Source organism: Lonchura striata, chromosome 4 (assembly GCF_046129695.1).
Source record: "Lonchura striata isolate bLonStr1 chromosome 4, bLonStr1.mat, whole genome shotgun sequence".
Classification (NCBI taxonomy): Eukaryota; Metazoa; Chordata; class Aves; order Passeriformes; family Estrildidae; genus Lonchura; species Lonchura striata.
The window spans coordinates 53,239,660-53,255,878 of NC_134606.1; the positions used below are offsets into that span (position 1 = coordinate 53,239,660).

Sequence of the window (16,219 nt, forward strand, 5' to 3'; positions counted from 1 at the left end):
ATTTCCATCATTAATATTGAGCTAAACAGAAGGAAGTGCAAGAGCATCAAACAGCCTAGTATTTAAATAAACACATATCTGCCTAACAGTTTGGGTCTAAGAACCCAAAAAAGGTTTGCAGGCCTGAGCCAGGATTAACCAGTATTTTAGGGCATGAACTCCATCTGCATAATGCTTTGTATACCTACATGAAACAGAGTCTTTAGGTATCATCATGTTCTTTCTGGCTTTGAAATATTACATGTTATTCACTGATATTTGGATGCAAACTTCCTGCAAAACCAGAAAAACACTAAAAGCTCCAAACACAACCAAATTACTAACACATGTCAGCAAGAAACTCTTCCCAGAAAGTACACAAACCTTTTCACAGCACCACACTCTGCAAAAAAAAATAATTTTAATATCTGAATCTAAGCCTGGATCACATTTTGGAAGCCTGAGACAACTCCTGCAACTCCTGCCCTCCTGAGGTCAATGCTTCTCACTATAGCTACACCAACCAGGAAAAAAACCATAACCTTATGGATGAGGGAATAAAACTCACCATGCTGTTCATTTTAGAAGAGGACGAGCTTGCTCTCTGTATCCTTAGGCTGTTAAGCTCTTCTGCATTTCCATCCTTTGGTTTTATGATCAACCGGCTGCCCCCAGCAGTGCCTTCTGAAGAGGACCTCAGTCGTTTCTCAACAAATCTGCCTTCCCTGTATGGACTGAGGCTGCTGGCAAGATCAACTACAAAGAGAGAAGCAATCAGCAATTGTTACAGGGAACTGCTCTCTACAAGTATTTTCTTAATGAGAACACTGCTTTGCTTGAAATAATTACACTGAAAAGAAATCACATGAGAAATGTTCTGTGGAAAGCAGACTGTGCTTCCCTAGATCAAGGTGCCACCTGGGCCCCAGTTCCCTGTTCAGCCCCGGTGACAGGCATGCTCAGCACACCACAGCCCAGTCAAGGGCTCCTCATAGAATCCAGAAAGACTCTTTGATCCATCTTTTTCCTTCTCCCTTTGTTATAGGACTTTCCCAAATTGCTGAAAGTAATATCTACCAGAGAAACTATCACTTGCCTGGTGGTGCCAGCCTGCCTTATCCTAGGCCCAAAGGCAAGTCCAGCTTTTGAAGGGCCAGGTGACAACTTTGTTACCCCTGCATAACAGGGATGCACATCAGTTTCCATTTCTGTTCAGCATTCTTAGTTTAGCCTTACACCTGCACCCTCCATCAACCTGCAGTCAGTGGGCAAAATCCCAGTCCAGTTAAAACAATAACACATCAGAAAAGAGGAGAAAAAAAATACATTTTGACATGTCAGGGCAAATATAGAGCTGGGGACAGATAAAAGAGTAGTAGCATAATAAATGTCATATATACAGAAAATTTTACCTTTTGCATTTTGCAAGAGAAGAGAGATTTTTCTCTAAAGGTTCTCAAAAAAATCCATATCACATAAAAATACATAAAGATATACTAAGAAATATGTGGCACATCAAACCTCCTCACGCATCAATGTCACATTCACCATGCTATCTATAATGGTATCAGCTATGACACCAGGTACAGAAGAGAAAACATCTATTACCAAAGAAGTATTTTCTGATCATATCTTGGTTCAAATACTGTTTTAGAAAACCAAATGTTCAAACCAGTCTGTTTGCAACAGGTATAAGTTGTTATAACCATATCTTGCTGATTGCCATGTAAGCTTTTTCTGTATTTGACCCATTTCATATAGCAGGCTTTTTTCTTTATTTTCACTGGTTCCTTTGTACCCTTGGAGAATTTCTGATTTGAAATACATTCTTCACAACACCAGAATAAAAGTATTTTGAACAGCACTAAAAAACAGAACTTTTCTATTTTTTTAAATCATCAACTTTTATATAGTGCAGTATTAGCTCTAGTAATAAGAGCTATTTACAGATGACACAATGTGGCAAGGAAGACAAACTGAGTGTTCAGGACCAGTAATACAGATAAATGGGAAAATTTTTTCCCTCAAAGTGACTGAGGTTCCGAGTGAAAGAGGAGCCCTCTGGCGAAAGCTAATTCAGTGGATTAATTTTACTTTCTATTGCCATTTATATACAAGATACCCAAGTAAGCCTAGCAGTGACTAATAATTCAAAAAGCAAAATTGCTTTTGATTGCTTATAATCTACATGCCTAGATAAATATCCAAGCAAAATGATGGGTGTGAAGTTATATGAGTTTATACTTAATATCATTCATCTTCTAACACAATCACTACAAATGCTGTCTTGTTAACTCTCAAATTTTGCCCCCCCGCATACAGCCTCAGGATTAAGCAAGAAAGCACCAGTCATTAAGTTGGCTCGAGAAAATCAACTGTCAGAGATAAAGTCTTCTGACAAGTGTCCTTCACTCAAGGGCCTGGTGCCTTATTTATCTGTATCTCTATAGACTGGGATTTCTAGGCACAGTCTTTCCACTTAATCTTGTTAGTACTCCAAATTACTCTTCATAAACTACAGACCCGGTGTGAAATTTAGATGGCAATTAACTCCCTCAGTTTCACAGATGACAAAATGAGAATTTGGACATTTATTTCAGATGGAAGCAGAAACAAAGTCTCTTATACTTGGACAAAATATCCACTCGGAGCTATTCTATAACATCAGTTGAGTAGAGAAAGCAAGACTCTAGAAATTTCTAAACCCCAATCAATATAAAGTAAACGGTATTGTTTCCCGTAATCACACTACAGGAACATTTGTTTCTCTGGTGATGTTCCCATTCTAAATTATGCAACCCCATGGCTCAAGTCCAAAATAGCGATGTCTCAAGGAATTGTAGTTCCAGCCTCTAATACAAGCTGGGAATTTGCATTCTTAATTCATTTTCTATTAAGCAAAGTATAGCCATGAACAGCACCGATGGATGTTTGCAAACTCTAAAACACAAACTCAAAAAAGCCACAGACTTTGCCTTTAATTCCTACAGTTCTGCAGAGGGCACAATTTCTACTTTCTGAACTTCATAGTTAGCACTTGCAATTCTAAACAACACTTTATGACAAAACAATCATTATAGAAGAAATGAAGCCAGCCCACTTAAAACCCACCAAACTCAAAAATAAAAAGACCATGAAACATACCTTTAGGATGGTTTGATTCATAACCCTGTTGCATTTTAAAGGACTGAGGTTCAGAACATGGAACAGTGTTAGATCCCACTAGAGGAACTGTGTTTCTCATGTGCTTGCATGGAGTGCTTTCATCTCTGCTGCCACTCAACCCCCATGCCTTTGGAGAGAGTGTCACTGGTTCTTCACTATGCTGTAACGTCAAGGTTCCTAAATGTGCATTTTCTGAGTTAATTTTTTCTATGTGGCTGGCATCATTAATATGTAGTCCACTGGCTTTCAACAGTACTTTTGTTTGATTAGCAACTGAGGTTTTGAATAAGGTACTGAATTCCACACTGCACGAGCTTGCATGATTCACAGGAGATACACCAGCAGAATGGCCAGCACTTTGCACAGTCTCTCTCTCCCTCACAGGAGCAGCAGCAGGATTAAAGAAGATCTGAGAGGTAGAGACATCGTGGCCAAATTCCTCTGTGAGCAGTGGCCCTGGCCCACTGCTGGGCAGGGCATCAGCCTCTGAAACAGAGTCCTCAGTCAGAGCGACGAAATCCGAGGGGGTCTGGGCAGCCGTGAGGTCAGCTGAGAGCAGAGGGGACTGCAGGGAGCTACCCATGCACTCCGTGATCTCAGCCGAGCATGGAGAAGACAATTTGGCCATCACAGGTTCACTCTCCACATAGGATTTAACTTCCAGCAAGCACCTGGGCTGCTGCACAGAGGAAACTGACTGACTCTCTGGAACCGGTTTGGAAAATTTGTAGTGTGATGAAAAAGATTTGGTGAGAAGTTTTCGTGTGGACTGTTTGACAGAATATCGGCTTCGCTCTTCTGCAAAGCCCGAATCATCACCCTCATTCTTCCCAGAGCTTATGCAATTGATAAAGACATTCTTATTAGCTGAGGGCTCCTTTCCCTTTTCAAAATCATCTGTCAAAGACCTTGTTATCTTCTTGTTACGTGAGCTGCCAAAGCCAACAGAATGCCTTCCTCTGCTTTTTATGTGCTCGTCTAAGCTGGGTTTTTGGAAAGTGCTAAGAGAGGACTGGCCACCATTTGAGATGTTAACATTTTGATTCGCTGAGTCAGGCTTCTGCTCACTCCCTTTCTTGTTATGGAAGCTAATGGAAGGAGTGCGGAAAATACTCCGGCGCTTTCCTGTGCTCCCTGAGCTGGAGTTGGTGCTGGATGGGGAGGAGGTGTGGACACCAATGGCATTGGCAGAAGAAGGTGAGGAAGGAAAGGAGTCGTGTCTCCGGCTAACACTTCTCCTGAATATTGGCAAGCGAGATACAAGAGTCGATCGTCTGGATCCCGAGTCCCCCATCAGGGCAAAAAGGGTCCGTGGTTCTTCACAGCCAGTAAAATAAACTAGGATGAAATAAAAAAAAAGGGGGAGGGGGGAAAAAAATAAATTATTCAGCCTCAAAGATCACTCAAACAGATTTGTCAGTCAGCCTAAATGCATGAGATGTCAACATAATTTGCTGTACACACATTACTGAAGACTTGTAGCATTTCAAAGTGATGTTCAATAGCCATCACTGAAAACTGAGCAAACATGTGATTTAAAATATTCTACTGACAAAAGATACAATTTTATATACAGTATTGGACAACAGTAATGCATACTGTTACACTGGGTAACAGTATAAAATCTAAATGCCAAAAGATCTATTAGTGTATCACCCAAACATCCTTGTTTTTAAGTTCTTCTTATAAACTGTAAGCGCTCTTCAAAGTTAGTTGATTTTTCATTATCTGAGTAGAACAAATCATTATTCTGTATTTCTAAATACTCAGATTTTTGCATGAAAGAAGAGGATATAAATTTTCAATCTTCATTGAATTTTCAGTTGGATTTTAATTACTTTATGTGCTTCTGTTAAAGGCTGTATGTAATACTTTCCAATACAAAAAATGATGGTATTGCAATCCAGCCAAAATATTCAACAGCAAAAATTCTTCCTAGAGAACTTTAAGGTCAAAGAATTTACTGTCAAAGTATGGGATCATGTTTCTAGATTTGAACTGTAATGTCTTCTTTGAACATTTTTCTGAAATCCTCTCACAGCTTATTTGCTTATAATTAGCTCATTTTTCATGTTTTTTGAAATTAGTGAGAAGTGCTTCCATGCACAGGCACTTGTAATTTTTTTATAAATATTTAAGCAAAACTTCTTTCGATCAGCACTGTAGATGTACTGGAAGAATATTAATCTTTATGAAATATATACCAGTTCTATCTCCTTTTTGTTCTCGTCATAATAAACTACCTCTGTGAAAGACAGGACCACAGAGAGACAGCAATGAAAACATGTAATATATAATCACAAGAACAGGAGAGGCTGTAGGAATTATGCCCCAATGTCACTTCATGAGCTGCTGGTGTTCAGCACATAAAAATAGACTCCAAGTCATCTGTCTAGACAATGTCAAGTGCAAAAACAAAGTAATTCATCTAATGAGCAATTTAATATGTGGCTCAGCAAGTATCAGTCAGCAATATATATATTTAGGTAGTGTATACATACACACACATATATATAAATGGAAACAGAATTTATATAAGTTTTATTAAAACTACATACATGTTATATAACTGTGAAAGAATGGGTAACAAGCTCAAAGACTGTTTCTGACTAGAGGCTGAACTGCACTTTTCTGCTGTTAACATTTCTTTTTAAATGCTACTGCATCTTCAGAGTGGAGTACAGCTCCACTCTGAAGATGCAGTGCCAAGCAGCCACACTATTCACAAGCATCAGGAATCAATAAGCAATTTTGTAGTTTAGGATGAGAAAAACAGCTTGAGAATAGTCACTAATTGGAAGAAGCCACTGGTGATGTCTGATGGCAAGCTACAGCCTGACCTAGACAACACCCAGGGTTCTGTGACTGAAACCCCAATTTGAATTCAGTCTGTCTAAGGCAAAACTGGCAATACAGGACCACACAGAGTTACCAGAAAAACTTGACATCCAGCAGTGAACTGAAGCACAGCCAGTTGTTCCATTTCATTGACAAGTATGAAAGTTTGCATTTAGCCCACTGCGTAAGAGCAACTGCAGGGGGGACAGTGCAAAGAACGCAAGGCTCTGTGAGCTCCCATAGGAGCTGGTGTTATCCCAGCTTCTTCACCTGTCCACAACTTTGCCTACCGAAATGGGCTTTTGAAAGCCACATCAAACCCTTCATCCCCTCCCCTTCAAGCTTCTCTGGCTTCTTTAGCCACTTCAAGACCCTTACTATGTTGGAGTTTCTTTGCTGTAGTGACTCTCTACCTGCAGGCTTACTGGTACACATGGATAAGCACATACACACATGATTTTTAGAGACTGTAAGGATTCTTTCCTGTACTTTAAGGAGAGATCATAATTGCTTGGGGGAAAAAAGAAAACATTTAGCATGCAGTTTTACAACAGCAGTAGATGAACAAAGTACTTTTAAAAATACCTTAAACCCCTATAGGCATTTTATGGGTGTATAAAACATTTGCTGCCACTGTTCTCTCTCCTGCCCACAGCTTTAATTGTCACTTCACTGAAGCCATCCTAGTTTGTAACTACAAAATTTTCCAAGCTGAAAGCAGAAGGAAGCAGAAAACTGACCAAAAAGCACACTCTAACTTGCATTAGGAATACAAAGACTGTGTCTAAATAATAAGGGTTTATTCCTAAAGATTGACCCTGAATAAACATAGCCTTGGCCTTCTAGGTGGTAATAAATTTTAATAGAATACATTGCCTCTAACAGCAGGTAACAAAATGGCATTTATTCAGTTGATTGCTCCTTTCCTGTCTTGTGAAGGAAGAGCACAAACTGTCAGCATTCCTCTTCTCGTCTAAGCAGTAGAAATCCTCACCCATAAAATATAAACTAAGTACAATACACTGTTTTTTTCTAGGTCTAAAACAGCTACCAGAGAATATTTCTTAAAGCATATACCATTGTGCAAATATATCTGTATACATGCATGCCCATGTGCATACACTGTTCGAATAGTCTAGTAATATTTTTAAAAGTAATGATTTAATATAATGATATAACATTTATATACACACACATTTTGCACTGTTAATCTGTCAAAGCTTATCATTAAGTTAAAATGACAACTTTTCTACTTGCAACACAAGGAAAAATAACAAGTATTTCAGGAGAGCAATACTTTCAGATACTAATGAAATCTGTAAGTCCATTATTTTTTTTTTTGCTTACAGCAGAGGAGCTTATAGCTGCCATATATGCCCTGTTATGACTAACATCAGAGATGTTTCCTTGCAGTCTCCACACATAACACGAGTGTTTGTACTTGCAACTTTACAGTAATAACCCTTACAGAGTAAAATTCACTCCAGCTGCATCTTCTCTGCAAAACCATTAATTTTATTTATCCAAAATCCTTGTCTCTACTGGCATCATTCTTAAAATCTTCAGAGGAAAAAGAAAAGAGCAGAGAAAGATACATTTGTTTAGACTCATTGTTTAGGACAAAATATGCTAGCACATAATGAGAATACTCAAGAAAACAGGCACAATATTCTGTGTAGAGGTTTGAATCTTGATCCAATACACAGCCATTACTTTGTAATACTTTTGAATTCTAAAATCCAGTTACTACTGAAACTGAAGTGTTTCCTCAGTGCTGAACAAGACAGACAATTTTTGCTTTTTATGGAATGGATTTTTGATGCATATTCTTGCAGCTGGCATTACACAAGACAGATTTTGATATAATGAAGAAAATCACAAAGCTGTTTTGCAAACAACTGCAGGCAGAGTAATAGTGGATTATTTCAGAATATTCTCTTCCTCAAGAGCTTTGCTACAGCTGAGAGTTTCTAAGCTCCTGTGCTCAGAGCAATGGAATTGAGAAACCAAGTGTGAGCAAAATATCTTCCCTCTTAATAGAAATTTTAAAAGTTAATCAGATGGAAATAGCCTCCTTTCATGTTGGTCTACACCAAGACTTTGCAAAATGCAAATTAATCTCAAAAATATCTTAATGTCACATATTTAATTGTCAGAGAAGACCAAGAAGTCACGTTTTTTATAGTTGGGCCTTACTCTTTCCCCACAGGAGATCTTTGGAGGAACCATCCAGCTAATGTTGTAATATCAGGCCTTTATCTTGCCTACAGAAGTTGTCCGACTATAAAAAACACATAAGGTAAAAATTATACAGGTAGCTCTGTATTGTATGTATTACTGTATCTTGTCAAAAGAGACAAATTGCTCAACTTTCAGACAGTGAATCTAACTGTAGGAAGAAAAACCCACAAGTGTTAAAACAGGCAAAATTGTCAAAATATTACACCAGTATCTCCAGAGAAATCTACTCCATCAATTCAACAGCTGAAAACCAAAATGCAGTACTTTTTATTTCAGCTTCTGCCCAGCAGCTACTCTCACAAGTCTGCCAAAACTCAGCACTTTCAGTAAACAGCAATTTGTACTTGTGCTTCTGGTTTTTAACCCCAGCAGATGGAGCCATGGGTCTACTTTCTCAATAACTGCAAATATGAAAAAGCAACAGTCTAAGCCTTGCACATTTCTTATTGCCTTTGAGGCAAAATTTAGGAATTGAAATTATTTGTGAATTTTACCATTATCATAATTACATGTACACACAAAAGACAAGATATGTTTATTCAACACTGTAGTGTGTAAGGGAGTGCAGACATTCTCTTCATAAAAAAACCCACTACTACCTCTCAACACTTTCTAAACAAAGCTTCCCTAAAGAGGTTCTCCTTAAACATGCAATTTCTAGAAATATTAAACATCTTCCACACAAGAAACGCAACTGAATTAGCTATCAAAGTTTAAACTGGGAGATGACATGACACATAGCTGAAACGCCTCAAACCTTAAATCAGAGCAGTATATCAATAAGCATCTGGAAGATTTTTAGGCTTCACTCATAGTTTAAGGATGATGATACATTTTCTTTATTGCTTAGACCTGGGAACAGTACAATAAAGGAGAACACACAGGACTAAGATGTGCATTTTACACTGCGAAGATCCTGCCTCCATCCCTCACATGAGCACTACCATGCAGTAGGAGGCAAGGACCACATCACATAGCCAGTCTGGCTCAAGCCTTACACAGAAATTATATTTGCCTCAGGATACTACAAATACCCACAAAACTACATGAAAATAAATGGTTTTAATTGTCAGTGTGTCAACAGAAGTCCTGATGCAGCTGATAACACTTTTAAGAAGCAGTCCTTTAGTCCATGGGGTAACATTATAGCCTGTGGCTCCCACACAAAGTGTTAAGCTTCCATCATTTGGATTCCTGCACTGTGCTGTCCTCGGCATTTAAGCATTACTGCCGTCAATAAAGTTCTAATATTATTTGTCTCTCTACTACGTTTGTGACTTGGTTTTACCTGCACAGCTCCCAGAGGTCACTGTGTGTCATCAAGCCTGTCCATGAGCACAATGCAGGAGTCTAAAAAGGCCATTTAAAATCAGTTTAAATTTAAAACAAAATCAAACAAACACCAGATAAATACTCAGGGCTTTAGCGGTTACCAAGGACAATGTAACCAAATTAATAGGATCTTATTGAAAACACCAGCAAAGTCAAATGCCTGAACAATAGAAAGCATTAGCTAGGAAAGGGAGGTTTGAAACAATCTGGGTTTGCACATTAAATGAGTGAAACTAATACATAACAGCTCCACTTGCTTTTGCAAATAACACTCTTCCCTTTTCCTTCCTTGTGCATGTAACCCTTGCAGCGTGGTACAGAGCTACAGAGTGCATTCTGTGGAACAGCAGCCACAGTCATCATTCTCACAGTCAAATTTCATAAGCTCCTACCATGTCCACTCCTGCTTGGAGGTTAGGTTTTCTGAACAGTTTGTATAAACAACTGGAGAGTACCTAACACAGGGCACCAGACCTTTAAAAGTTATGTATGTCTACATATGCACATATGTACAACTCCACACTCTTATTCCCCTCTGTACTGAAAATGTAGCTTTTATGTATCTGGGGGGGGGGGGGGGGGGGGGAAATCCCATACACACAAAAAAACCAAGAACACAGAATCCAACCACTGAGTTACCCTAAGGTAAGAGATGAGATTTCTTTCAGTTTCCTGCACTCTGCAGCCCAGGCCTATCTTTATTTTCACATACTCCCATGCTTTCAGGAAGTGAGAGAGGAAACAAGCAGATAAACTTGCAATAAAGAAGTCTGAAGCAACATAAATACATCAAAAGCTCAACTCCCATTCTGATTGGTCTTGTACCAGTTGAAGACAGTGATTTCATATATCCATAACTGCTATTCCCAGTGTTGTGATTAAATTAGAAGTGCAATCATCATTCAAAGACAATAACTGTAGGTAAGTTATCTATATATCCTCTTTTGACTTAAGTTAGCCAGAAGGCAAACGTTAGCTTAAGACAAGTTACACACAACTCATTCTATCATTTATTATCACTGGGTATGTAAATTTATCTAGCATAACTGATCTTTAAAACCTACTGGCCACAGTTCTCCCACATTTGAGCCACCCCCTATTTCAAATGTCTCTGTATCACAGCAAAGGTTATCTCAAAGCACTTCAGTATCATATACAAAATAACAGAAGAGCACCAATCTTATTCTTAGTCTTTGCATAGACCCAGCAGCGAGCTGCTGCTCAGTAAGAGCTGGGGTAATAGCTGATATAGCAATAAACTGTGTGAAGACAAACTTTCACTCATTCAACAATCAGACATAAGAAAGGTCAGAAATGGGATATGGACTATACCACAATGAAGAAGCAGTCCCATTCATGTTTTGTTGTGTTCCTTTTATAACAGAGGAGAAACCATCCCTCTCTCACCTCTGTCACTCATTTGGATTCTGGAGAAGTGTACAATGCATTTCTTACAGCATCTGGTATTCACAATATTTAACAGTTTAATTAGAAACAGTTACAAGTATAAGCAATAACCTGAAAATGCAAGCGTCAAAGAGCATGAGCTTGCTTTGTGATTAAAATGCCATGGCATCAGCTCCCCCAGTTATCCCCAAATATGCTTGCATACAATGAATTATTCACTTTTACCAAGTGAAGTGGACTTACTCAGATCCCTGAGTACACATGGAAATTATACCATGAAGGGACAAAGAGAAATGGACTAATTTTGAGACATCTTGGGTGGACATAGAGATAGCAGTCGGGGGACTGGGAAGGATTCAATATTATGCCATCCTTCTTCCCTCACATTTTTCTCTCCTCTCACTCCCCTTCTTAACGTTCACAACTGTGTTTTTACAGTGCTTAGGGGTAGCAGAAAAGCAGGTTCAAACAACATTTTAAGGAAAATAATTATATTTGGACTTCACACTAGATAATAGTATTTAGTCAAACATAGGATGTGTTTATATATAAACAGCAATTTGGCTTTTGGCCATGCTTTATTTTAACTAAAAGGGAAAAACAACCTACAGACAATTAAGGATATTTTTTTTCTTTCATGAATGAAAAAGAGGTGTGAGATACCTACTAGAGCACATTGAAAAACAGCAGATCCAGCATTTGCCTCAGCCCAGGACATAAATAGAGGAAGAGACTTCTTGCCAGCCATTTGCTCTGGATTTCGAGTGGAACAGATCACTGCTGCACAAGGCAGTTGGTATTCTCATGAGGAAAATACACAGAATAACACAGCCCTAGCTCTGTGCTGTTCAGTGCATAAAAATTGTTGCTAGAGTGAAGCAAAGCACCAATATTGGCTACTACTCCCAAAGACATTCAAAGCATCTCTATCAGTGCTGCCTCCCCCCACCCCACCCAAAAGAAACAAAACAAAAAAAAAAAAACATAAAAATAACCACACACCAAAAAAAAAAAGCTTCTTGAAAATATTCTGCCATCTCAAAAGACATCATAAAGGTCTCTAAAGCACAATCTATTTGATCTGCACAGTTAGTAGTCCATTCAAGTTCAGCTTTAATGTGCTCCTTCTTAAATCTGCATCTCTTGCTCATGTCAAGCAACAACCTCACAACTGTCTCAGCACTGTGCAGTGCTTTCTCTCACTATACCTCTTACCTTCCTGAATCACAGCTCCAATGTCAGCAGCAATTTACTTTTTATTATAAAGCTTCCTGCACGCTTCCCAGTCTGGCTCCTTTTCAGTCTCAAGTGCTGCCTGCCTCTGCTGTGTATATGGCAACCAGCAAATCAGTGACAACAAGGGTTGGGATCATTTATTACCTCTGTCTCTGGTTCAGTGTGTGACCTTAACTGCATTAAAAAGGACCAAATCCTCATCTGCTGTAAATTCAACAGGCTCCAATGAAGTGGATCATGCTGATTTAAACCATTTGGCCTTTCATCCTTACAAGCCTCAATCATCCCATCTGTAATTCTTCATTAACTCTTGTAAAAGCAACACTTGGACATGCATGATCCAATCACTCCCAGCACACAAACTCGTAATTTAAGCAGATCTAAGCAGGATTTTCTCTTTTATCTTTTTTTATTATGTTTCATGGATTACAATAAAAATTAATAAAACCCTAATAAATTAATCATGCAGCTCTGAAGAGCCATACACCTGTGTTCCATTCCAGCTTCTCCCTACATGTCTGCTTAGAGCTACATTAAAAACAGAGCACTGAGACAGACATGGTTGATCTCACATCCTCACAGCCAAAAAGGTAGGGTGCTAAAAACTCTTACAAGGGATCCACTGTGTTCACGTCCCATGGAAGTCAAGAGCACCACTCACATCTTGAAAGAAGCATGTGCTTTTGAGTGAAAGGACTTTAAAAATACAATGTATCTGTGGCTATTATAATTCATGAAATAAAATGTGAAAACTTTGCCTAACACTAGGCAATATAGTTTACAGACTGGCCTTCGATCAAGAAAAAGGTAATTTGAGTATATCACTGTTGCAGCTGTTGACTGCATTACCACAAAATAATATAACAGCTCTTTTCCAAGTTTCTCTAAGCTCAACACAAAAGAACAATTCCCAACTCATGCCTTGAAAGAAATCTGGTGATGCAAAATCAACTGATAACACACAGACTGAGGATTCAGATTGAAAACTTCCAGGCAAGCTACTCCCAGCTTACTAACTTTAATGAAAGGGAATTACATTGATTCCTGTTCCCTGCAGTTTTTACCACACATAAGACGTGTGCCTCATGGGGATGAATATTAAATACACTCCTAATTACCATCATCAACACTGTATAATTCTATTATTTTAATTGCAAACTAACTGCTTACATTTTTTATATGCTAATGTACTCCACTGGACACTACTTATAATAATACATTTTTAGGAATCAAACACACTACATTTAGAACTAAATCATGATACTTACTTAGAACTAAATCATGATACTTACTATGTTCTACCTAAGACTTCCATGAACCTTAGCAAAGACTCAGGCAAGACCCCTTTTGTTATAGTGAAATTATAATTATTTCCAGATTAAATTTATCACACTCATTTCCACCTGTCTTCTTGCTAATAAAAACAATGAAAGAGAAGAACACCCCAGACAACTCAATATATTCATATACTTAAATTCTAATTGCAAGTTGTTAATCAAACATTAAAACACAGTGGCTCACATTTCTGTAGCATTGAGTGTAGCACACTTGAATATAACCAAGTGCCACAGTAATGCCTGGAACCAGACGTACAAGTTTGCACACACAAAGTAAAGACCTGTATTTTGTTTTGAAAACTGAAGGTTCACAAAGCCTAAGCATAAAACTAAGCCCACAAAGCAAGCACAGAAAGAAATAAAAGAAATCAACTTATGTTGCTCTGTTCTTTTGAGAGTTTTAAAGTTTTTCTAAAAGTTTTTTATGCCTTCTGATGTTTATATATTTTTACTGATTTTTTTCACACTGTCATGTAAATAATAATTGTTTTACATTCTTCTTTGTGGGTAGAGAGAATTGATGAACTGTCAGTTTGACCAGTGTGGTTGGAGAAGTGACTATTTCATCCTCCAATCCACCATCACTTTTTGATATTCTATATATAGCAGAATCAGAAAATAAAATCTTTTTTTAGTTCTTTTTCTTCCCTCTTTTACATAACATGCATCTGTAAGTTATTTCATATAGCAGTATAACAAACTTGAAAACTCAGAGCTGCCTTAAGAGAACAAAATCATCATGGAAGCTTCTAAGGATTCCAGAAAAAAAAAAAAAAAGAACACTAAATTTAATTTGTTTCTCTGAATTTAAGAACTCAATTATCTGGCACTTCACAGCTTGTTCACAAGCCAACACAAACTTCCATTAATGTTAGTTTTCAACCGCAGCTCAACACAGAAAAGTCTACAAAAAGATGGTATATCACAGTTTCCATTTACCCCAGGTATTATATAAATATCCAGGTCTTTAAGTGGAGGAGTAACCAAGTGACTCCTAAGAACCTATCCCTCTCATCAGAATTACGATATCAGGAATATTTTAACCTAATAGGTATTTTAACTTTATGTTTAGATTTTAGAGTCCTTACATATAAAAATAAATTTACTGTATGTTCCTGGATGTCTCTGGTGTGCTTTGTCACTGTTAACCACTGTATAGCTTCTAAAAGGCTTTAATCAGAATCCATCATTATGTCCAAGTTGGTATCATTTGCTCCCCTTCATCACCAAATATAACTCTCAAACCTAATCTGATTTCCTGAAACATCAGGGACATTGAGTGACAGCATTTTTATAGGAGTGGGTGCTTCCAGTCCTGGAAGTCCAATCAAATAATTAACTTCTTAGCAGGGTGCAATCCATTTGTCTTCTGCCTCCTGGCTAGGATGACAGAGAGGTAACTACTACACCATGCCTAGAAGTTTGGTAGGAAGACAAATTGCTATTTCTTTACACCATGTTCCCTCATATCTAAGCAACAAACATCTGTAGTCAACGTTTTGCCACCAACAATTTTAGCACATACAAAGGATCAACAAATACATAGAAACAGAAATTTGGTCAGCAAGGATGCCAACAGGAATGGAGAAATGATGGCATAAATAACCTCTAATGTCCATTCAGATTTGGAGACCTGTCTCCCAACAGGAGAGATGCCTATAGAGATACACAACTGCTCAGAAACTCAAGGAAGAAATTCAGCTCACCTCTAAACCTAGAGGAAGATAAATGCCTAGAACAGGGAGTTAAAAAATGGCAAAAATGCACAATCTATTTAAAAAGTTAATAAGAGACAAAAACTGAAAAGGGAAGTTTGGTCATAAAACCACATTGGAATGAGGAAGTATCCTAAAGTCTTCAGAGTTTGTTTTTTAATTCCATTGAAAGATACATCACAGTATCTGACACACTGCATAAGGAGATTCTCTCAGAGCCAGTCAAACTCAAGTGGAACTAAGAAAACAGATCTTCTAAACAAGCATGCTACAAGGTTCCATTTTTTTTGAGTTAACTCATAGATGTTAACTAATTCAGTTCTGCCAAGCACTTAAGCACATGCTTGACTTTGAGAATAATCTCACCCCTATTCAGTGAAACACTTAAAAGCACACATTTCTTCTAAAACGTAAGTGATCCCATTGAGTTCAAATGGGACATAAGCACAATGCTGAGTGCTTTGCTGGATCAGTGCACAAAGACATAATTTAGCCCCCTTCACTAGATGAATTGGACATCCTATGTCTTGCCATTTCATAACAAAAGACCAAGAAAAAGTAAAGCAAGCCTGAAAGGGTCAAATTAAGTATGTAGTAACTGTAACCCAAATTGTCCTGTTCTGAATGCTTTTTATGGTTATTGTGGAAACTGAAATGAATTCTCAGTATGCTTTCTACACTAAGAACAAATGAATGTGTTATTTTCTCAAATTTATGCACAAGCCTAATTGCTATGCAGGCACAATTAAGAAGATCTAAGAAATGCAAAACCAAGAAACCATATGGTTCTCAGTTCCAAAAATCAGAAACACAAGAGCAGATTTCATGCACTTGTGTATGAACACAAAACTCAGATCAAAAGACAGTTAAATACAGCAGGTCTCCAGCCTTGAATGTATTAAAGAGGTGTCAATAAACAACTATGAGTATTTCCCCATTACCTCAATAAGTAAACCATTTGCACAGCAA

At 37.9% G+C, this 16,219-nt stretch overlaps 1 protein-coding gene across 2 annotated transcripts in view; it reads right to left on the reverse strand.

Moving 5' to 3' along the window:
• CCSER1 (coiled-coil serine rich protein 1) overlaps positions 1-16,219 on the reverse strand; it is a 628,033-nt gene that overhangs the window by 557,228 nt on the left and 54,586 nt on the right. For both annotated transcript variants that reach the window (XM_021550301.2, XM_021550303.3), the window contains exons 2-3: positions 3,124-4,482; positions 548-735 (exon numbers count right to left, since the gene is read on the reverse strand). In XM_021550301.2, coding sequence (XP_021405976.2) covers positions 548-735; positions 3,124-4,438 — 1,503 coding nt within the window. In that variant the 5' untranslated portion in view covers positions 4,439-4,482. The remainder of the gene's footprint in view (positions 1-547; positions 736-3,123; positions 4,483-16,219) is intronic.